This window comes from Sciurus vulgaris (assembly GCF_902686455.1).
Source record: "Sciurus vulgaris genome assembly, chromosome: 18".
In the NCBI taxonomy this organism is placed as follows: domain Eukaryota; kingdom Metazoa; phylum Chordata; class Mammalia; order Rodentia; family Sciuridae; genus Sciurus; species Sciurus vulgaris.
Genome location: NC_136479.1, coordinates 16,427,746 through 16,452,361, shown reverse-complemented (window position 1 = coordinate 16,452,361; position 24,616 = coordinate 16,427,746). Strand labels below are relative to the sequence as shown.

At 38.1% G+C, this 24,616-nt stretch overlaps 1 protein-coding gene across 7 annotated transcripts in view; it reads right to left on the bottom strand.

Moving 5' to 3' along the window:
- Positions 1–23,897, bottom strand: part of METTL9 (methyltransferase 9, His-X-His N1(pi)-histidine) — a 93,550-nt gene extending 69,653 nt beyond the window's left edge. For 3 of the 7 annotated variants that reach the window (XM_079120419.1, XM_079120420.1, XM_079120421.1), the window contains exons 1-5: positions 23,602–23,897; positions 21,903–22,628; positions 15,458–15,612; positions 12,093–12,176; positions 8,956–9,078 (exon numbers count right to left, since the gene is read on the bottom strand). In XM_079120419.1, coding sequence (XP_078976545.1) covers positions 8,956–9,078; positions 12,093–12,176; positions 15,458–15,612; positions 21,903–22,628; positions 23,602–23,688 — 1,175 coding nt within the window. In that variant the 5' untranslated portion in view covers positions 23,689–23,897. The remainder of the gene's footprint in view (positions 1–8,955; positions 9,079–12,092; positions 12,177–15,457; positions 15,613–21,902; positions 22,629–23,601) is intronic. The other 4 variants (XM_079120422.1, XM_079120423.1, XM_079120412.1 and 1 more) reach the window with 4 other exon arrangements.
- Between the last annotated feature and the right edge of the window lie 719 nt (positions 23,898–24,616).

Sequence of the window (24,616 nt, the reverse complement as noted above, 5' to 3'; positions counted from 1 at the left end):
GCTCTTGCCACAGCCTCCTGAGTTATCTGGGCTGCAGGCCTAGGCCAGCATACCCAGCCTGCCTGTTTTTAATTCTGTCTTCCCAAATATACAGTGCTGGGGAAAGGGGAAGTTATGTCTCACCAAAGAACAACATTTGAGACAGAACATATGGAATGTGCTAACTGCTACTATTTCTAGTTCTTCTAGTGATCCATAGCAGGCTCTTCAGAGAAGAGTGTTTATTAATTTTTTATTTGTTTGCTTGTTTAACTATTTTTTGCCCTTTGGCAAGACTAGGTATTTCAATGGACTCATAGATCAAGAATATACGAAAACATTAGCCAGGTATGGTGGCTCACACCTGTAATCCCAACTACTTGAGAGGCTGAGGCAGGAGGATTGCAAGTTCGAGGACAACCCGGGCATTTTTAACAAGTCCATATAACAAAATAAAAAATAAAAAGGACTGCAGATGTAGCCCAGTGGTTGAGTGCCCCTGGAGTAGATCCTTACTACTGGAAAAAATGCAAAAACATTAATAAAGAAATTTACAATAAGCATTTCAGAAGTACAGCAAAGTTAACAACATGATGCTGAGTTGATAATTATGAAAGAACAAAATTCATCAGTACTAAGACTAACCCATTTCTCCAAGGCAATCTCATCTTTAACAGTTCATAAAACCACCACATTAGTCCTAACACTATTACTATAGTCAATCTCTATGATAAATTCTTGCTTTAAAAAAAGCAGTTTTAGTATTTATCATAATGACTAGGCATATGTAAGTCAACACCAAGAATATTTGCATAACTTGAAAGACAAAGCTCTGAGATTATTTTTTATTTGTAGATGATTCTCCTTGAGACAATTCATTTTGAATCTTTTTCTTTGTTCACTATGTCACTAAGAGAAAAGTCACTTTCTAAGCTTTCTTCATGAATATAATTTTTGGAAGGATCTATTGAGAAGCTTTCAGACAAAAGACAAGCAAAAGAAATGCTTCATATATAAGCATTATATATGAAGTTTTAGAAAAAATTTGTTTGGCGGGGGTGGGGTACTGCTCAGTAGTAGAACACTTGCTTAGCACGCAGAAACCTAGGTTCAGTTCCCACCCCAGCACTGAAAACAACAAAAGCAAATGCCTATATACAAAAACTGATCATAAACAGTATTTCTTAAGTAATACATTTAATTTAGGTTACCTGCAACTTATCAACATGAAACTCAATATGTAAATGTGCAGATTGTGGCCTCTGGTGAAAATGTATCTTTCGATTCTAGAATCTCCTGTCAGGCAGCAGGAATTTGGCCAGAACTACAGACGCTGCTAGCACATGGAGTGGGTACAGTGTATTGAAACGGGTAACAAGCGGTCAAGCACCAAGCTTGTGTTCCTTCCGCATTTGCTGCTTATCTCACCCTGGACTTAGCTCATTGTACCAGACCTACCCTTCTGCCTCTGTCACTAATGCCATGTAAGCTCCCAAGGAGAGAGAGGGATAAAATATTTTGACTCTTTGTACCCTGGCTCCCCGCAGCTCCTGGCTCAGCTTAACACCTAATAGGAATTCCATGAAGGCTTGCTGAAAGAAGAATGCAAACATGCTTAGTTGGCCAGATAGAAGGAAATTCTATAATGTTAGAATTTCAAAGGCCAATTTTTGTGAAAAATGTGAACTTGTGTTGTAATTTTTAGAAGTTATGTGTATAAAATAATTGATGAAGGACTAGGGGGTCATAGCTCAGTGGTAGAGCGCTTGCCTAGCACGTGTGAGGCACTGGGTTCGATTCTCAGTTCCACATAAAAATAAACAAAATAAAGGTATTGTGTCCATCCATCTACAACTAGAAAAAAAATTTTAAATTGATGATCATTTCTAACTATACCTCATGAAGTCCCTAATCCCAATGAGAAAAGATTTCTGCTGGTTTTCTTGCCCAAGTACCCCAGTTTTAGATCTCCATTAGTAACAAACTTAACTACTACATTTACTGGCTCCCGGTCAGTATATACGTGGATCACTAAGAAGTAAATAGATCTACTAAATATAGTAAAATTATCTGCCCTGTAGAACTAAATGTACTAATAAATCACAGAATATATTTTGAAAACAGCAAGGGGAAGAATAATACCCCTTGGCTACACAATTCTGTGTAACAGTAAAATCATAACCAGATATTAGAAAACTTACTTGCAAGTATATAATTCATTTCAAGTGAGCTTCCCCTCCCACACATCAAATTCTTTACACTGGTGAATCTCACCCTACTCTCTGTTCCTGTTAAGTATACAGTTAGCCTCTGGACTTTAGTCAGATACTTTCAGATTACAATAGCTATGTGAGGCCACCAGATGTCAAGATTTTATTATCACTCAAAGATAAATGACCCTTCGGTGCTCCCTATTTATACCTTTAAAAATGCTTATGGTGCCATGAAACTAGTTTGCCAACGTGTCCAGCTGCCAACGTGTCACCTTATCAAGCCAGCAAGAATTAGTCCCTAGAGCCTGTTTCCAAGGCAGACAATCTCTAGGTTCCCCACACTGGCTGCACATTGGAAAAGTCAATGAGCTTTAAGACATACCGACACCTGAAAAAAAAAAAAATATGGAAGGAAAAAGAAAAAGATACTGACACCTCATCTCACCTCCAGAGACTGGTCGCGGGTATAACCTGGGCACCTGGGCTTTTTCAAGCTCCAAGTGATTTTAATGTGCAATAAGGTTAAGAACTATTACTTTAGGATCTTTATATTCTTTGAGAAGACAAAGACAACTCAGAGAGAAAAGTTCCTCCTCCCTTGCTGTCACATGGATCAGTGAACAAGCCCTAACAGAAGATTAAAGGCCTTGAGTCTTCTACCTGCATCTGTTCCTGTCCCCTTTCAGCCACATGTTTTTTTTTGTTTTTTTTTTTTTGCGGTGCTGGGGATCAAACCCAGGACCTTATGCTTGCAAGGCAAGCACTCTACTGACTGAGCTATCTCCCCAACCCAGCCACATGGTTTTCTACTACAACACTGCTCGAAGCCTTTAATGCCACCTGGACTTCAAGCAGCTCCCCCAGTGCAGGTGGAAAACAGTCACTAGTAGATGGAGAAGCTGGAACTGAGAAGGAGCTCCTTCACAGTCTATGGAAGGAATGTGATCCAGAGCAGCCCACTTCCTTCGCATTTATTTACTCACAGCTACCCGATTGTGACTTCTGCGGCTATAATCAGGGATCACCAAATTCTGTTGATTCTAACTCCTTAACCTCTCTCACGTCAGCCTCCTCCTCACCCTCCCTGTTAGGGGGCTTTAGCGCAGTCCCACACCAGCAATTCTACAAAATCACTCCTCTGGTCTTCGTCTTCCATTGGTTCTTTCTCTGCTACTTGGCTACCCTCCCTTCCAAGCGTTCTCCCGGCCGCAGCTTGATCTAAAAGGCCCCTGACGTTAGTTAGCACTCTTGAGTTTAATGTTAGCGATGCTCCCTTCCTTTCAGGGCCAAGTCTGCACCTCTCAAGCTCCACTATTAGACGATCTGACATGCCTCCAGACATGTCACATGTGTCACAGCTGACAACTCTTCCTCTGTGGAGGCTTCTTGAGGTAGTGATAACCATGGCACTTTAAGCCACCGTTGTGTTTCATATATCCTTCTAATCATAGTATCCGCTTCTCTGGGCTACAATTAACTCATGCTGTCTCCCAGATGGGAGGCAGACTGGAGGCTCCCGGTGGGCAGTAAACTACTTTACCTACCTTCATATGGAACTGCCTGTTACATGGTAGGCAACTAGTAGCTACAGCTTTCAATTTTTGCTCTCCTCCAGGCCTTCTTTCCAATCACTGCCACAGTGCCTAACACAAAATTCACATCATGTCCTCCTCCTGCTAAAATGTCTTCAGTGACATCTTTAGCTAGAGTGATCTTTAACAAAATACAGCATCTGTACTCCTGGTAATGCACCTGGTGGTTTACAGGCAATGCACAACAGTTTTTTTTTATTTTTCACAATTAGGTATTTTGTGTTAGAAAAAGTGAAACTCACCAAATGAATGATTTCACACATATTTTGCTTACAACAACTAAGACTTTAAGTAAATGACTTCAAATAAATTTAAAGAAAAATATTAAGTACATAATAGAGCATAAAGTACTCAAATAAAAGTCATCACTTGGGAAAAACCCTGGTGTATATGTTTAATAAAGATCTTTTAAATCCAGCATGCAGGTTTTTTTAAACCAACCCCCAATTTTTTTTTTTTTTTTTTTTTTTTTTTTTTGGTGGTGCTGGGGATTGAATCCAGGGCCTATGCTTGTGAGGCAAGTACTCTACCAACTGAGCTATACCCCCAGCCCCCAATCCTCAATTTCTTATCCAGCCTCAACTTCCTCTGGTAGCCATGGAACATGATAAAACACCTGCCACTAACCTACAGGTTCTCTAGTCTTCCCTCAACTCCCTTCAGTATACAATGAACACATCAGTATCAAGAATGCTATGAAAAAGTAACTCAAGGATTGGGGTTGTGGCTCAGTGGTATAACACTTGCCTAGCATGTGTGAGGCACTGGGTTCAATTCTCAGCACCACATATAAATAAATTAAATAAAGGTCCATTGACAACTTTAAAAAAAAAAAAAAAGTAAGTAGAATCCAAAATTCTCCAATCAGAATGCTCTTAGGAGATGCATGCTCAATTAGCAGGGGTAACATGCCATTATATCTGCAACTTGGCTTAAAATGGTTAAAAAACAAAATACACATACAAACACACACACAAATAGATATAGATAAAGCATATGTGCACAAACTCCTAACAACTATTGAATCTAAAGAGTCTATATGGATTTCCTTGTATTTTTCTTTAAACTTTTCTGTGTGTTTAAAATTATTTACAATGAAAAGTTGTGAGAAAAAAACCAAGAGGGTTTTATTGTTAAATACATGGTTTATGTTGATAAATGTGATAAAACTAATGAAGTAAAATGTAAACAGTCAAATCTAGATGTAATCACTATACAGCTTTTCCAAAATTTTTTATTTTTGAAAATGTTCAAAATGAAATTCTGGAAGGAAAGTTTGTAAGAACAAATAAATCATTGCATATGTAGAAAATCCTATAGAATTGACAAAAACAAAAACAAAACAAAACTTCCTGGCACTAAGAAATGATGGCAGCAAGGTTGCCAAATACAAGATTAACATAAAAAAGTCAATCTCTTTCCTGAACAACTGCGATTTTAGATTGAAAATACTATATTATTTGTAATAGTGCCCCCAAATATGAAACACTTAAGTACAAGTCTAACAAAATACATGCAAGATCTATATGAGGAAAACTACAAAACTCCAATGAAAGAAGAGGGCTCACTGAATGGAGAGATAATTCATGTTCATGGATAGGAAAACAAGACATCAATTCTTCCCAACTTGATTTATAGATTTCAACGTGATCCCAGGAGGGTATTTTGTAGATGTTGACAAACTGATTCCAAAGTTTACGCAGAGAAGCAACAGTAGACAATATTGGACAACAAAGGTGGAGGACTGACACTACCTGCTTTGAGACTTAGGACAAAGCTGCAGTAATCAAAAAGTCTGGTACTTGTGGGGAAAAAAAATAGATCAAAGGAACAGAGAAGAAAGAACAGAATAGACCAAATAAATACAGTCGATTTAACTTTGACAAAGAAGCAAAGCAAAGACAATACAATGAAGAAAAGAGTGTTTTCAACAAATGATGCTGGAACAACAGATATTCACACACGAACAGAGATACAAACAAACCTCTTATACTCTTCATGAACTCTAACTCAAAAAGGATCATTGTTTTAGTCAGCTTTTTCTCTGCTGTGATTAAAAGTTCTGACCAGAATAATTTTAAAGGAGCAAAAGTCTATTTGAGGGCTCATAGCTTCAGAGGTCTTAGTCCATAGAAGGCTGGCTCCAATCCTTGAGGCATGAGGTGAAGCCGAATATCATGGCGGAGGGTGTGGCAGAGGGAAGCAGCTCACATAAGATCAGTAAGCAGAGAAAGAGAGACACCACTCACCAGATTCAAATATATACCCCACAGCCATGTCCCACCTGCCTCCAGTTACCACCACTCAGTTAATCCCATCAGGGATTAATCCACTGATTAGATTAAGGCTATAACCCAATAGATTCTCTTCCAACCTTTCTTGCATTGTCTCACCCGTGAGCTTTTAGGGGACACCTCACATCCAAACCCTAACATTCCTTGACCTAAATGTAAAATGTAAATCTATAAAACACCTATAAGATAGCATAGGAGAAATTCTAGGTGACCTTGGGTGTGGCAATGAGATACAACACCAAAGGTATAATCTACTAGAGAAATAATGAGTTGAATTTAAGATTAAAAACTTCTGCTCTGAGAAAGACACTGCCAAGAGAATGAGAAGACAAGCCACAGACCAGGAAAAAATAATTACAAAAGAAATATAGGACTATTAGCCAAAATATACAAAGAGCTCTTAAAACTCAGCAATAAAAAATAAACAACCTTGGCTGGGCATGGTGGCACTCACCTGTAACACCAGCAGCTTGGGAGGCTGAGGCAGAAGGATCGAGAGTTCAAAGCCAGCCTCAGCAATGATAAGGCACACAACTCGGTGAGCCCTTGTCTCTAAATAAAATACACAATAGGGCTGCGGATGTGGTTCAGTAGTTAATGCCCCTGAGTTCAATCCCTGGTACCAAAAAAAAGAAAAAAGAAAAAAATGAGCAACCTGATTTAAACAATGGGGAAAACACCTGGACAGACACCTCATCAAAGAAAACATACAGATCAAAATTAAGTGTATGAAAGATGCTCCATATCTTATATCATTAGGGAATTTCAAATTAAAACAATGAGATACCACTGTGCAGCTATTAGAATGGCCCAAATCAGAACACTGACAATAGCAAATGCTGGCGTAGTTGTGCACTAACAGGACTCTCATTCATTGTTGGTGGAAACGCAAAATGGTACAGCCACTTTGGAAGACAGCCTGGCAGTATCTTATAGAAGAAACATACTCTTATTTAAGATTCAGCTATCATGCTCCTTGGCATTTATATAAATGAAATAAAAACTCATGTCTACACAAAAACCTGCACACCAATATTTACAGCAGCTTTATTCACAGTTTCCAAAGCTCGAGATACCCTCCAGCAAGTGAATGGATCAACTATGGCACATCCAGACGATGGAATATCATGCAGCACCAAAAACCAATGAATTACCGAGGCACGAAAAGGTGTACAAGAAACTTAAGTGCATATTATGAAGTGAAAGAAACAAAACTGAAAAACATACATATCATACATACTATATCATAGTCCAACTACATGACATTCTGGAAAAGGCAAAACTATGGAGACAATAAAATGATCAGTGGTTGCCAGGTTTAAGTGGGAAGGAAGAGATAAATAGGCAGAACCCAGAGGATTGTTAGAGAAGTGAGAATATTCTGAATCATATCATAGTAGTTGATATATGCCATGATACATTTATGCAAACCCATAAAATATACAACTCTAGGAGGGAACCCTCAAGTAAACAATGAACTGGGTGAGGATATGTCAATGTGCATCAATGTGTCAATGTTACATCAACTGTAACAAAGTGCCACTCTGATAAGGGGGGCTGATAACGGGAGAGGCGATACAAGTGAGGTAATTTAGGGGATATGTGGGAACTCAGCACTTCCTGCTCGATTTTGTTATGACCCTAAAGCTGCTCTAGAAAAGGTCTAGACAATCAATCACCACCATCCATCTCCCAGTGAAGCCAAAATAACGAAGCAGGACCACAAGACCCTGTGTGCCCTGGCCTCTCCCACATCACGGTGTCCTCGCTTGCTTACTGTGCTCCAGCCTCCTGGCCTCCCTGCCAAACCTAGAAAGCCAGGCCAGCTACACCTCAGAGCCTTTCCACTGTGTCTCCTGCCAGGAACACTCTTCCCCAGAGAATGTTCATGGTTCTCTCCCAGGTTTCTCCAGGTCTTTCAAATGTCAACTTGGTGAAGCCTTCTCCCTTCTCCTCTTTTAAAATCCGACCTTTCTTTCTTTTTTTTTTTTTTTTAATTTAACCTTTATTTTTTTTGTTGTTGTTGTTTTTTTTTTGTTTTTATGTGGTGCTGAGGATCGAAGGACCTCACCCATGCTAGGCAAGCGCTTTACTAATGAGCCCCTCTCCAACCTTCGTAATCTCCCTGTTGACTTAATTTTCACCAAAAGCTGATCATCATCTAGTGTACTCTGCCTCCCTCCCTCTAGAATGTCACCTCATGGAGGGCAGACGCTGCTGCTCCCTCCACTGCTGTGCCTCCCTACTGCATCATACGGCCTAGGACTTGGGGGACTCTCAATATTCATTGGATGAATAAATGGACGACTGGTTGAGAGCACACGCACGCCTCCTGATCTTCACCATGCTGATTCCATTTCCTCTGCATTCAGGAGGGGAAATCCAACTCAGTCCCCCAAACTCAGCTCCACAGCCCCATCTCCTGTGAAGAGCTCCCTGGTCCTAGGCAGACCGAGGAGGGGACCTCTTCTGCATTACCACAGTGCCCGTTCTGCCTCTGACAGGTCCCTTATCACAGTTCTTTGTAATCTGCAGAGTCCCTTAGAGGCTCCTTATTTATGTTCTATTCCCAGTACCTTTGTACCTGGCCTATAAGAACAAACCCTTAAAACCTTTGGTAAAATTAAATAATAATGAATGAATGACTTAGATAAAGCCATTAATATATAGCTTAGAATGAATTATGTAGGGTATATACAACTTAAATAATAGTCAATACTTAAAGATACTCCTAATAAAGTGCCTTAGCTTATTGGAGATATGAGTTCATGACTAACAAATATCCAAAGTTCAAGACAACAGCTTAGCAATTAATGTGAAAGGCAGGGTTTGTGCTCCTATTTCCTTTATGTGATTTCAAAGGTTTCGTTACTTTACCTGCTGATTGAGTTCCCATACCCATACTCCCTCAGCTTCCACAGGATCGCCATGGGAGCTAAAGACTGAGCAGGCTTGGTAAACAGAGCATGGATGCCAAAAATCACTGAGCAAAGGGATGATCTGGAACAGACAAAGATTATATGGGCCTTTACCACACACAGATGACATGTATACACATTTTTATACATGTAAGTACATAGGTATACATCTATGTACCAAGGACCTCTTCACTATGAGTTCTCTCCTGATGCTGAGTAAACAAAAATAGAAATAGCCGAGTAATTGTAAAATCTTAACCCCTTAGTTGTGAGGATTATAGACCTAGAAGAACTTAACTAAGATGCAAAAAGAAGACAGCTGCCCTCTTACATGCTCAGTGAGAGCTACATGAGCACGGTACTGTAGTAAGTGAGCTCTACATATTAGTTAATTTAAACCTCACAGCAATCACATGAGAAAGATTTTGCCACCCCTCTTTTAGAGATGAGAGAACAGACAAAAACATCCACAGCCACACAATGTATAAAAGAAAGAACTGATAGTCACACTTAAGTCTTTCTGTCCAAAGTTCCTCAAGGATTACTTTAGTGGATTCCTAATAAGAATCCTGCCATGTGGTCTTTTTTTATAATCATGACACATCAAAAAATTAAGTGTGGTTAATTGGATAAAATTAAGTCTTGTCAAGTAGTGATGGAAAACTTGCTAATAGGGAGGAGAAAAAAGAAACAATGGGGAAGAGGAGAAAAAAAGAAAGAGTGAGAAGAAAGAAAGAGAGAGAGAGAGAGAGAGAGAGAGAGAGAGAGAGAGAACGAACCAAGGTCAGAGAATTGGAGAAAGTTTGATTTGATGGAAAAACCTTGGATTTGATTCTGAGTTCTCCTGTTATGTTAACTTGGAAAAGTCAATCCATGAATGGTCTCAGTTTCTTGGAAATAAGGACAATTGGCAATATAACTACAGTCTGTCTCCCCCACAAAACTGTATGAGCCACAAGGGCAGGGGTTACATGTGTTTTGCCACTATAATAGAAAACCTTTCTCTCTGACATGATCAGGACAATTGGCTACAGCAAAAAAATAAAAATAAAAAAATTAAAAGTTTTAATTTTATACCTATATTTCCTAAGTTTATAAAACTAAGAGTAATTATAATCATAATTACTTGTAATCATAATTACAAGCATATCTGACATTAACAGATTTGAAATAAAAAGCACTAATTCTTGTTAAGGGCATAACTGAATCATGGGACAGGAAAGCGCAGGTAACCTCAAATAGTCACTCAGTCACCAACATACAGCATACATGCACATAAATAGGCATGATTTAGGAGAAACAAAGAGTATCAGGGAATCTGGAGAGTCTCTTACAAGACCTGCTGCTCTGTATCCCCAGATTTTCCCACGTGGCCTGACACATAGGAGGTAATCAATAAATATTTGTCGCGTCAACAACATTAAGGGTGCTGTTAGATGTGAACGAGTAAAGAGCCATATGGTGCTTATGCACGTTGGCATTTGGCATATGTGGGTGCCCTTCTTTTTCCAGCTGTTCGAAATGTTTTATTTATTTGTAATATATCTCATTTGAAGAGAATTTGTGGGCCAAGCGTATAGCTGAGTGGTACAGTGCATGCTTATCTTGTGCAAGGCCCTGAGATCAATCTCCAGCACCAAAAAGAAAGAAAAAAAATGAGTCAAACGTGGTGGCACTCACCTGTAATCCCAGAGGCTGAGGCAAGAGGATCACAAGCCTCAGGAACTCAGCAACGCCCTATGCAACTTAGGGAGACACTATCTCAAAACTAAAAATAAAAAATGGTGTGGATGTGGCTCAGTGGGTAAGTGCCCCTGGGTGCAATCTCTGGCACAAAAAAAGAAGAAGAAAGAGGAAAGAAGAAGGAAGGAAGGAACAAAGGAAGGAAGGAAGGAAAGAAGGGAGGGAGGAAAGAAGGGAGGGAGGGAGGGAAGAAGGAAGGGAGGGAGGGAGGGAGGGAAGAAGGAAGGAAGGAGAAAGAGAAGGAAGAGGAGGAGAAGTTGAGAAATTGAGAGGGGTAAGACATTTGCTAAAGTTGTTGTTTGTTAACTGAATCTTTTTTTTTTTTTTTATACTGAGGATTGAGCCCAGAAGTGCTTAACCACTGAGCCACATTCTCAGTTCTTTTAATATTTTTATTTAGAGACCAGGTCTTGCAGAGTTGCTTAGGGCCTCGCTAAATAGCTGAGGAAAGCTTTGAACTTGAACTCCTCCTGCCTCAATCCCCCAAGCTGCTGGGATCACAGGAATGCACCACTGCACCTGGCACTTATTCATTTTTTTTAAAGAAAAATAGTCTTCTGCGTCTGTCATTTTTCTAAGCATGAGGGTCATTAGAGTGAGGACATGGTCCTGAACTGTAAGGCACTCATCAGCTTGCTTATTGATATGATTATGGCATAGCAACAGGACTGTGAAATAGGAAAAGAATCATTTATAAAGAGGAGATCCAGCAGTGGACAAAACTCTTTCTCAATTTAGGTTGCATTACAAAAAAAGAGAGAGAGACGGTGCTGTATGTTTCTACAAAGCTAACAAAAAAGCTAACATAAAATAATTCATTCCTCTCTAATGTGCAAAACAAGGTATATATCAGAAAATATTTGTCAACCAAGAGAATTTTACAGCTGACCTAAAATACTTATAACCTACCAAAGAACAAAACTTGTTATCATCATCTTAGATTTTTCAAATAAGAAAGGATACGATGAAGCTTGATTCTTTTAATTTTAATTCTTAAAATGTCACAGAGCACAGGTCACTTTACCTTACAGTCTGCTGTGTATTGCAAGATGTAGAACATAGAGTTAACTGAGGTTTCAATTTACTTCTGAGCTTTAACCCTGTTGTAACATTGGCTATGTGGACCTGAGGGATAAAACTCATGATGTCCTTTCACAAGTGGAGAGAAATTGCCCAGGGCAAACAAACAGGAATATCCTATAATATTTCTATTCCCAAGTTCCTAATCATGCCTCTTATGAACATCTCTCTTGTATGTGATTTATATGTTAATATAACTGAGATATAGAGACTCTGATAGATCCTGCCTGCATCTGACACTTTTGTAGCTAATTTCGGAATAAACATACTTACTGCCTATTGAACTTCAGTAAATCTGCATCAACCAGGTCAGCTAGTGGCAGGATAAATAAACAAAAAGAAGCCTGCACAATCACCCTAGAAAAAAATTAAAATAATGTACACATATGAACATTTTACAACTAGGAGGCACAGATTTTGTTATTTTTAAAAAACACATCAAATAAAACTTGACATTTGGTTTGCAAGAAAGAAAAAAATGAAATTGGATACTATAAAAGTAAAGAGATCTTAAATACATACTTCTATCCCTCAAATATATGCAATTCTATTCTAAAAGTAATTAATTTCACATAGGACTTTTTAAATCATTTTTATGCTTTTTCCCATTCCCTAATAACTACCTGCTTATTACATCTGCTTAAATTGTGAATAGATTCTAAGGAATAAAACTTTCCAGGGAATTTCATCAGCTTTCTCTTAATATCAAAAATAGAATATGTTAAGAACTGTAAATAGGCACATAACATTTTAATTATGATAACAGAATAAAATAGAGAGAAAAGTTTAAGTTTAAAAAAGCAAACAGGAGCTGGGTGTGGTGGCACACACCTGTAATCCCAGCAATTCAAGTTCGAGGCCAGTCTCAGTAACTTAGGGAGCATATAAGCAACTTGGTGAGACCCTGTCTCAAAATTTAAAAAAATAAAAATAGGGCTGGGGAGGTTGCTAGTGGTTAAGTACCTCTGGGTTCAATCCCCGGTACAAAAACAAAACAAAAAAACTCTAGGAGCCAGGCAATAAATGAGGGACAGATTTGCAAACACAGGAAGCTGCACCTGTGAGACACAGAGGTGTCTGAACCAGAAATTTCAAAGTATTTCCCTATGGTGGAGAATACGGCATAAAGGGATGAATAACAAGAAAAGAGGATAGAAAGGTAAAGAGAGCCTGCAAAAAAGAACTTCATGTCATTTGGATATATCATGAAAGCTATCCAGTTGTTAAGAAAGGACGACATGTCATTCTGAAGCAATTTGGGAGAAGGGGTTAGAGGGGCTGGGGACTAGAGGCAATGGGGCCCCAAGGAGGCTACAACAGCATTCTATGTAAGCGACATTGAGGACCTGAGCTGAAAGAACAGAGAAGGATGGATTCAGGACATGTTAGAGATGAAACGCCAGTGATGTAGATGGAGGTGTCAGATGGAGGTGTCAAAATTCACAGAGAGAAGGGAACAATTTCTCAGTCCCTGACTTGGGCAACTAGACAGATGGGGAAGTCCTTTCCTACAATGGTGAACAAAGACAAAAAGAGCAGATGGGGCAAGATCCTTGATTTGGACTAGTTGAATTCAAGATGTCTGGGGTGAGGGAGGAGTAGGTGCCTGGGGAAGAAAGGAGATTGCGGAAACAGGAGGAACTGTCAGCTGATTCTTGACAAAAGCACCCAAAACATGTGATGGAGAAAAGATAGTCTCTTCAATAAATGGTATTGGGAAAGTTGGATATTCACCTGCGGAAGATTGACACATGGCCCCTCACTCTTACCTTGTGCAAAAAGTCAACTCAAGCCAGGAGTAGTGGTGCACACTGGTAATCCCAGCACTTGGGAGGCTGAGGCAGGAGACTGCAAGTTCAAAGTCAGCCTCAGCAACTTGGCAAGGCCCTAAACAACTTAGTGAGACCCTGTCTCAGAATAAAATATAAAAAGGGATGGAGATGTGGCTCAGTGGTTAAGAACCCCTGGGTTCAATCCCTGATACCAAAAAAAAAGTCAATTCAAAGTGGATCAAAGAGCTAAATATAAGACATGAAACTATACAAGAAAGCATAGGGGAAACACTTCAAGACAATGAGTTCTTGGATATGACATCAAAAACACAGGAAACAAAAGCAAAAATAGACAAATGAGATTACATCAAACTAATCAAACTAGAAAGCTTCTTCTGCACAGTAAGAAAGAAAAGGAAGGAAGGAAGGAAGGGGTCAACAGTATAAAGAAAATTCATAGAGTAGGAGAAAATATTTGCTAACTATTCATCTGACAAAGGAATAATATCCAGAATATATAAGGAACTGAAAAAAAAAAAACTTAACAATACAAAAGCCAAGCAATCCAATTGAAATATGAGCAAATGATCGGAGTGTATACCTCTTAAAAAAACAAGTACAAATGGCCACAATATATGGAAAAAAAATTGTTCAGTATCATTAGTCCTCAGGGAAATGCAAATCAAAACTACAATGAGATATCTTCTCACCACAGTTAGAAAAGCTATCGTCAAAAACACAGAACATAAATGCTGGTGAGGATGTGTAGAAAAAGGAAATTTCATATGCTACTGGTGGGAATGCAAATTAGAACAGCCAGTATGGAGAATAGTATGGATGCCCTCAAAAAACTAAAAATAAAGCAGGGCAGGTGTGAGTCTATAATCCCAGTCAGGAAGCAGAGGCAGGAGGTTTGCACTTTTGAGGCCAACCTAGCAAATATGGCAAGCCCACACTGCAAAAACAAACAAAAGCCTAAAACTAGAAATAGCAATAATCCAGTTATCTCACTCCTGGGTATACATCCAAAGGAAATAAAATCAGCATGCCAAAGAAATTCCTCACACCTTAATTTATTACAACATTATTCACAAAGCTAAGATATGAAATCAGCCTCAGTACCCATCAATGGATGAACAAATTCAGAAAATGTAATATATATGTGTGTGTGTGTGTGTGTGTGTGTGTACACACACACACAATGGAATGTTATTCAGCCATAAAGAAAAGTGTGAGTAGAGGAAGACTGGATTTGATCAGTGTGCCCTCTTTATACATGTATTGAAATCTCAAAATAAACCCATTAATATGTATAATTATTATTTGTTAATCAAAAATTAGAAAAAAGAAGAAACAGGAAAAAGAGTTGAAGGAGGAATAAAATCTCAGCTTCTTTATACCTGTCAGCAGCACTTATACAATGCTGCATTTTAATAGGTTACCAAAAAGAAACTCAACTTTACTACAAAATTTAGTGTGTGAAATATCTTCCAAAAAATAAACTGTTAAGCTAGGCATAGTGGTGCACACCTGTTATCCCAGCAGCTTGGGAGGCTGAGGTAGGAGGATCGAAAATTCAAAACCAGCCTCAGCAAGTTAGGGAGGCTTTAAGCAATTTAACAGGACCCTGTCTCAAAATAAAACGGGTTGGGAATGTGGTTCAGTGGTTAAGCACCCCTGGGTTCAATCCCTGGTACCAAAAACAAACAAACAAACACACAAAAATCCAAGCATTCAAACAATTTGGCAGAATTCAATGGTCCAGCCTAGAAATGAAGATTAAACTGGGTTCCCATCAAAGATGTTCACTGCTTGCAAGGGTGAATGGCAAGATCTGGTGTGAGATTGGAACTAGCATTTACTTACTTGATAATAATGAGATAAAAGGCCAAACAGTAATAGTAATACTGTCCCAGAAGTAACATGGCAATGGAAACAGTTCCTTCTAGGTAGAAAGAAGTTAAGATAATCTTATAATAACCAAATTTCTTCAGCCAGGACTGACACATAAGGACAAGGCACTGAAATGGAAACAGATTTGACTTTATGTTAAGAAGAGAACTCCCCCATTATACCTACTTACTCTTGCTGATGACAAAATATTCTCATTATGAAATAAATTTGCTTCTGAATTATAGTATCAATTGAAATACACCACTAATACTCTCTTGGTTTGGCATGCTTTGATCCATACATATTTTTAAAAATTGACTATGGATATTAATATTCTATAATTAACAAAATTTGCTATTACTTTCTATAAAACAAACTAACCAAGAAATGGTTTCCTAATTTATTTTCATACTAAGGTAGATTTTACTAAAACTGATCATGTAAAAATTGATCAGCAGTAACAGCATTACAGTGAAGTCAAAGATTCAACTCAAATTCAAAATAAACCCAAATGTATTAGGGTTAAAGCCCAGAACTTACATAGTGCACATGCACAGCAGCCAAAACAAACAATTGTTGAATAAATAAAAATCTCACTATTCTTCTTACTGTGATATTACCCTAAAATCAGAGGTTTAGTAAAAGATAGTTCATGATTCTATCTACATTCTTTCTGCTTGTGTGCCCTGCCTAATCTCACATATTTTCGTAATTCCAATAGACTCATGTTGACAGCTGAGACATAGATTTGCTTTTTTCCCTGCATTTCTTGCTACCAATGAAAAAGTTCATTGTTCTAGACTAAAAAGTTTGAGCTAAGTATACATATGTACATTAACAAAGATCAGAAGATGCTCTTTGTTCTCAATAGAAAAAGCACATTGTTTAGCCCTGAAAAGTTTCACTACCCAAATGTATGTATAAGAGAATTTTGAAGGATATAAGTAGAATAAAAACGTCCTTTAATAAACATAAGGGTTCCCCCCACCCACTGATTTTTTTTCCAGTTTAATTCTCTACTTTCAAGAAGCAAGAGCTCGGGGTTGGGGTTGTGGCTAGTATGTGTGAGGCCCAGGGTTCGATCCTCAGCACCCCATAAAAATAAAATAAAGGCACTGTGTTCACCTACAACTAAAAAAAAATTATACTCTTGTGTATAGTTATAGAATAACACATTTCCACATATCAAAATGAAGCTGCTTGCTTCTTGATCTCAACAAATATGCAAAATAAAAGAAGTTAATTTATTGTCAGATGTTCTAGGTTTAACTCATGAGAAGTTATTTCACCTGAGGTATTTCCCTCCCACCTCTATCTAGCTCTATATTCAACATATAAGGCACGCAATAATTGTTAGTTTTTATTCTTGTATCCAATATATAAAAAGATAGGAGTCTTATCTTTATACAAATAAATAAAATATAAAAGGTAAAGTAGATTTATATGTGACATGAAATTTTTCATACTCTATTAAGATTAAAATGCAGGATACACCTAGGCATGCTGGTACATACCTATGATTCCAGCAACTCAGGAGGCTGGCGCAGGAGGATTGCAAGTTCAAGGCCAGCCCCAGCTACTTAGCCAAGAGGTTCTAAGCAACTTAGTGAGACCCTGTCTCAAAATTAAAAATAAAAAAAGACTGGGGATATATTTCAGTAGTAGAGCGCCCCTGGGTTCAATCTCTAGTACCAAAAATAAAATAAAATGCAGGATACAGAAAATTCATAAAGAAACTCATTTTGTTTTAAAAGGTATATGTATAGGACTGGGGTTGTGGCTCAGTGGTAGAGTGCTTGCCTAGCATGTGTAAGACACTGGGTTCGATCCTTGGCACCACATAAAAATAAATAAAGAGTATTTTTAAAAAAATGATAGGTGTAACTTGGTTTTAAAAACCTCAGTAAATGAAACATAGGAACACATAGGTCAGGACATGAGTAACAGTTCTGATTCTAAGTGATTTGGTAGTGGAATTTTACAACAAATGCCATTTTTACTATAAAAAGGGGGGAAAGAGATTATGATTCACTGAGAAGCATAGCAGCCCTTCACTGCACCAGAATTCAACCATCTGATGCTCTCTCCCCAGAACATCGCTAAAAGCTAAAAGAAGTAAAAACATCAGTGGGAACCAACAAAATAAAATCATAACTCTACACACTTAGTAAAGCTTATGTTCTTCACTCATAAAAGTCCTCAGGTCTTCACTAAATATCTACCTAAATACTTAAGAGTAAATTTAACAAAAGAAGGAAGAAGTTATACAGCATGGTTAAAAGAAATTTTTAAAAATCTAAAATAGATGGAAAAACATTACATGTTCATGGATCAGAAGATTTAACATCATTAAGGCTTTTTGTTGTTGTTTGGTCAGTTTTTGCTCTTGTTGTTTGTTTGGGTACTGGGGATTGAACCTGGGGTTTTGCACATGCGAGGCAAGTGCTCTGCCACTGAGCTACATTCCCAACCCAAGACTCAACATCATTAAGACAATAATACCGCTAAAATAATCTTTACATCCAGTGCAATCCTGTCAGCACCCCACAGAAGTTCTTTGTAGAAATTGACAAACTGACTCTAAAATTCATATAGATTTTCAAGGGACCTAGATTTGCCAAAACCATTTTGAAAAAAGAAATGAAGTAAGAGGATTCACACTTTCCAATTCCATCAAGAAAGTGAAAAGACAACCTACAGAATAAGAGAACATTTTTATTAACAAAAAGTCTGATAATAGACTCTATGAAAATATATGAAGCTGGGCATGGTGTCACATGCCTGTAATCCCAGTGACTCAGGAGGCTGAGGCAGAAGGATCTTGAGTTCAAAGGCAGCTTCAGCAACAGTGAGGTGGCTAAGCAACTCAGTGAGACCCTGTCTCTAAATAAAATACAAAATAGGGCTGGGGGTGTGGCTAGGTGGTTGAGTGCCTCTGAGTTCAATTCCTGGTAACCCCTCCACAAAAAAAGAAAAGAAAATATATGAAGAACCATTACAACTCAATAATGAGAAGGTAAATAACTGGGCAAATGAGCTAAATAGATATTCTTCCAAAGAATGTGTACAATAATCCATGAAAAATGTTCAACACCATTAACCACCAGGGAAATCCAAAACTACAATGAGATATCATTTATACACACTGGATGGCTACAATAAAAAAGACAAATAGCAAGTGTTGTAATGATTTGGAGAAACTGGAGCCATTATACACTGCTAGTGAGAATGTAAAATGGTGTAGCCACTTTGGAAAACACTCTGTCAGCATCATAAAATGTGAAACATAAAGTTACCATAAGACCTAGACATTCTTAAATACCCCAAAGAAATGAAAATATATGACCATGCAAATATTTAACACTAATATTTATAGCAACATAACCCATTAACCAAAAAGTGGAAACAACTCAAATGTCCATCAACTAATGAATAGATAAACAAAATCTTGTATGTTCATATAACAGGATATTATTCAATCATACAAAAAGGAATGTGCCATGGTTTGAATATGGTTTGTTCCCTCAAAAACTCATGTTGGAGTTTCATCCCCATTGAGAGGTGTTAAGAGGGTAGAAACTTAATCCAGCCACAGTGTTGAGAGGTGAGGACTTTAGGAGGTGATCAGAATTTGATAATATTAAGTGGGAAGAGCCTCCATGATTGGTAACTGGTGAATTTATAAGAAGAGACACACACTTGGGCTTCTTCTCTCCTGCCATATAATACAGTCAGTTCCTGCTCAGGACTCTGCCAGCAAGAAAGCCATTAACAGAGGCAGACCCTCAATCTTGGACCTCCAGAATCATGATCCTCTTTTATTTAAAATATACCTAGTCTGTGGTATTGTGTTATTTACATCTGAAAACCGATTGATACAGAATGAAGTATTTACATACTACAGCATGAAGGAACCTTAAAAACAAGCTATGTGAAAAAGCCAGTCACAAAAGACCACATATTATATGATTTTGTTTATATGAAAATCCAGAAAAGCAAATCCATAAAGACAAAAGACAGTTTAGTGGTTTTTAGGGCCATCAGGAGTGAAATGGGACTGACTGACTCTTTTCAGAGAGATACTCACTTGACCATAGGGCTACTTGCACAACTTTGAATATGCTAAAATATACTGAATTGTGCTTTAAATGAATGAATTGTATGTAACATGAATCATAGCTCAATAAAGCTGTCTTTAAAAGTCAGCTCCTTTTATATGTGGGAGTTTCATGAACATTTTTTTAAGGTGGTAAAGAGCAGAAACTACAAATAAGCACATGATTTAAAGTGAGAAGGTATATACAGCCTAAAATATTGTGGCAAATAATACGTAGAGATAGGAATTCAAACAGCTTCCTGATCTGGGTCACTGAAATTAAGAGCTGCTATAGTGTGGATCTTAAATGCCCCACAAAGTTCCCCGGGGTTAAAGGCTTGGTGCCCAGTGTGGCCCTGTTGGGAGGTGGAGGGACCCTTAGGAGGTGGGGCCTAATGGGAGGCCCCTTGGTCTTGCGGGGTACGCCCTTGAAAAGGATTGTGGGACCCCAGCCCCTTTCCCTTTCCCTTTTTGCTTTCTGGATGGAAAGTGGCCAGTTTGCTCCATCAAGCCCTCCGCACCATTGCCATCCATCACCCCCACCAGAGTCCCAAAGCAACGGGCCCAACCGAACTGGAAGTGGAACTTCTAGAACTGTGAGCTAAATAAGCCTTTTACAAGTTAATCTCAAGTATTCCATTATAGTAATGTGAAGCTACCAGGAGTAAAAAAGTAAAAAGCTCAGCAAACCTCAAAGTGCTCTGCAGGGAGGGCGTCACTATCTTGCACGCATTAGCACCCGGAACTACACTGATAAACTCTGCTAAATGAATGATGTGTGCACAGTACATTTTAGAGACAGAACTTCTTTTTTTTTTTTTTTTTGGAGATGGGGTCTTGCTATGTTGTCCAGTCTTTTCTTGAGCCCATAGGCTCAAATGATCCTCCTGCCCCAGACTCCCAAGTAGCTGGGACTGTAGATAAACCACCACGCCCAGTCAGCATCCTGAAGGACGCGCCTCTTGAGACACACAGATGCTTCTGTCCCTCTCCTTCCTCGTCCATAAGGATGAACAGGGGGCTGGGATCGTGGCTCAGTGGTAGAGCGATTGTCAAGGATGTGTGAGGCACTGAGTTTGATTCTCAGCACTACATACAAATAAATGAATAAAGGTTCATCAACAACTAATGAAAAATTTTTTAAAAAGATTAACAGGAAAAAAAAAAAGGATGAAAACGATCTCCTCAGAGCTATAGTAAGGATTACATGAAGTAATGTGTACAACGTGTTTGGTGTAGTCCATAAGTTATCATTATTATAATAAGAACTTGTGCTAATAGCAGAAAGGCAAATTCTATCCTATATAGTTCACTTAAGAAATTATGGTTACACTTATAGCATTATCAGACTATTTCTATCCCAAATGGTTCAAATACTTTTGACAGCTGGCAAGTGGTAAAAACTAGTTTATCTAGAATGTCTTATTCCTTATTCCCTGAAGAATGTAAATAATCGTTTTTACTTATTGTTTGTAAAAATAGGAGAAAATGAAATCACAGGTTAGATTAAGTCATATTTTTTGTGGACATATTTAGGTTAAGGGTAGTGAAATATTAGTTGTCCAAATGGTATGGTAAACAGCATGCCAGTATTTTTTTTTTTTTTGAAGGAGAACATGCCCTCTACAATAATAGTCATGACCATGGAATTTTAATAACACTCTGGAATTCCAGGACTTAGACCTTTTACCAAGTGTTTTGAAACCTGGCTCCATGGATTCTTGATCAAGTGACTCTTCTTCCCTATAACTGTCACAGAAATCTCCAAAACCTCCATAAAGCAAAACTACACACTCATTATTTTCTTCCATAGTTCTGCTGAGGCTTAAATGGAAAAGCTCAGGGGAACAAAATTCAGAAGTTGAATGTTTAAAATACCATGTTGCTAGGCTCTCACTAGGTTCTTCCCCTTTTTCTTTTCATCTTGTTTTTCCATTATGTTTCTACTGAATCTTGTATAATGTCTGGGGCTCTGATCTTTGGGTTTCTTAATAAAAAATGTACCATTTATTAACACTACTGATATAATCAAGTTTCTAATTTCCTCAGCCAGTTAAGAATTACACCGTTTTTTGTTTGTTTTTTTGTTTTGTTTTGTTTTGTTTGCAGTACTGGGGATTGATTTCAAGACCTCGATAGGAAACTGCCCTACCACTGGGCTACACCCCCAGTCCTTGCTTAAATTTTGAGAAAGGGTCTCACTAAGTTACCCAGATTGATCTTGAACTTAGGATCTTCCTGCCTCAGTGTCCCAAGTAGCTGAGATTCAAAGGTGTGTACTACTACATCTGGCTAAGAGTCACTTAACAAATTATCACATACCTGTGGGCAAATGAAGCCTGCCCCATACATGATACTCCTTGTGGAAGAAGAAAGAACATTCCCGGGAATGAGAGTCTCTGCAAAGATCATCATGAAGTTATTTAAGAAAGTTAAATGGAAGACTTGTAAGAAACTCATTATCGGAAAAAGGTAGAAGTTCTTCTGGGACAAGATTTGTCTCAAAAATAAGACAACAGAGGTCCAGGTGAAATCCTGTTCACTTTCCAAGAAAAAGTTTTCCTCGGTGCTTCTTTTAGGTTCAAAATATCTCATGTAGTACATGCCACTGTAAAGGCTGAGAGCTGCGAGAAAGGCCATGACAATAGCAACAGACTGAAAGTTGGGCAGGATTTCCAGGTTATTAGAGATGAGGCCACAGAAGAGGATACTGGTAGATCCTACTAGCGAGGCCACGTGTTTCACTTTAATCAGCTGAAGACGACTTTCTTGCCTAGTGACGGTCTCTGCAAAGAATGTGCACTGGGCTTGCTGCAGACAGGTAAGTGTGCTATCAAAAGCACATAATGATACCACCAGATGAAGTGCACTAAGCCAGTCACCTTCTTCATAGACTTTCCAAGGGAACCAAGGAAGCAGGAAGGCCGGTACATGTAAAAGAGTTCCATACAAGACAGAAAGATGACTGCATAAATAGCGTTCGGTCTTAAAGTTGCTGTGAAAATACCCAGTCAGGTCATTAAGAACATTCCAGAATATTAAAATTATCTAGGGAGAAGAAACACACAGGATTATTTCAATGTAGTAGTGGTGTTAAAACTACTGCATACTACTGCATTCAGTATAAGATGATGTCCCCTCTGAATTTTTTTTTCTTATATGAAGTATTTTGAAACTGATAGTAAAAAAAAAAAAAAAAAAATTCTGTGTTCAGAACCAGTTGAAATGTCAATAACATCTAGTACTACTCAAAGTCAATGTGCATTCACTTTGTGTTCAGGTATTATAAAAATATTTACATGCATTATTTTATCAAATCATCACATGCATTATTTTATAAAAACAATATTATAGGACAGGTACTATTATTATCCCCAGTTTACAAATGAGGAAACTGAGGGTTAAAGAAATTAAGCAACTTGTTTAGCTAACAAACAACATAGTCAGGATCTGAACCAAGGAATTCGACCCCAGTCTGTGCCCATCATCATTACGCTAGACTGTCTCCCAACTGTGGCTCACGGGGCCATTCACACTACTGCAAAGAAGGACATAGTGTCATTCTGTCACAGGCACAGTATTACATAACTCTCACCAGGAAAGGTTAAAATATCAATGTTTACCAACTAAAAATGGGTACAGTAAAAATGTTGTCTTTAATAAATAAGTAGCATTTTAAAACATAAGGATTTTTAAACCATCCTGACCACCTATCTGGTAATGAGTTTCAATACAATTTGTCAGTACCAAAAGCCTCTCCTTGACAAGACATTGTAATAATACCAATTATTCCACATAAGTTAATTTTCAAGTTGACCAAAGGGTACCCTTGGTTTTATATTTTAAGTGGCGATCTTTAAAAAAAATCTCTTTGTCCTCACAGAACCTTGGACTTTGAGAAGTTTTCTTAACTTTTTCAGCTGCATGAAGAATCAGCTGTTTGGAAACAATAATAATAACCCAACCCTGAGGAAGAAGAAGTTCTGTCCTATGTGAAAGGAGAGTGAAGATTAAACCTCACCTGGGCTTGATAGAAGGCCACGTCTGAAATTTGGTAGAGATGTAAAAAAAGCTTCACGTAATAGAAACTGAAGACATAATTTAGCATTTCAGTCCCTAATGTTATCAGACAGTATGCCGAGCAATGGGTTTGATATTAAAAAATGTCATTTTCCATGCAGAGGAACTTTTCTTCCCTATGTTTAAAAAAAAAAAAAGTTAAAATTCACTGTTTACATGCAATAGTTGATGATAAAATTCCACTGGACACTACTTAATTTTAGTTAAATAAGAATCCAAAACTACCAGCTATGAAAATGTCACCTGATTTAACACTCCACTACTTATCTGTACTTAACATTTTTTGAGATGTTGCCAGGAATCCCAATTTGCATACCAGTGTGACTCTACTTATATTTTTAATATGTTTTCTAAATTATAAAGTAGGAGTCATCCAAAAGTTTGGACGCGCTTAGGTAGTAGTGGGTTTCTGCATTATCCTCCCTACCTGGGAGGATGCAACAGAAAAAGAACAATGAGATGACGGCCTTTTGTTGAAGTCAGAGAGAAGGAATAGAAACATGCCCTTCATCTAGGGATAAAGTCATCCATTCAGTAGCACAGACTTGCATTTGAAGATTTATTCTTGATCTTCTCCTGATAGACATATAGCTTTGACCCAAAGATATCTAAGAGGGCTAAGAGGAAGGTAGAAATAATTCATTCTGATTCTTGCTGTGATGTAGATGCCTCTCTCAAATCTATTCTATCATCTTACCCTTTAATCTATACAACCAGAAAACAGGGAAAGGTTAACCAAGCAGGAGGTAGGCACAGATTTGTCTTTTAATTTTGACTATAGCTTTTTGGTACCAAGGATTGAACCCAAAAGTGCTTAACCACTGAGCCCCGTCCCTAATCTTTTTATTTTTTATCTTGATACAGTCTCATGAAATTGCTGAAGCTGGCTTTGAACTTGTGACCCTCCTGCCTCAGCTTCCTGAGCCTCTGGAATTACAAGTGTGCACCACCACGCC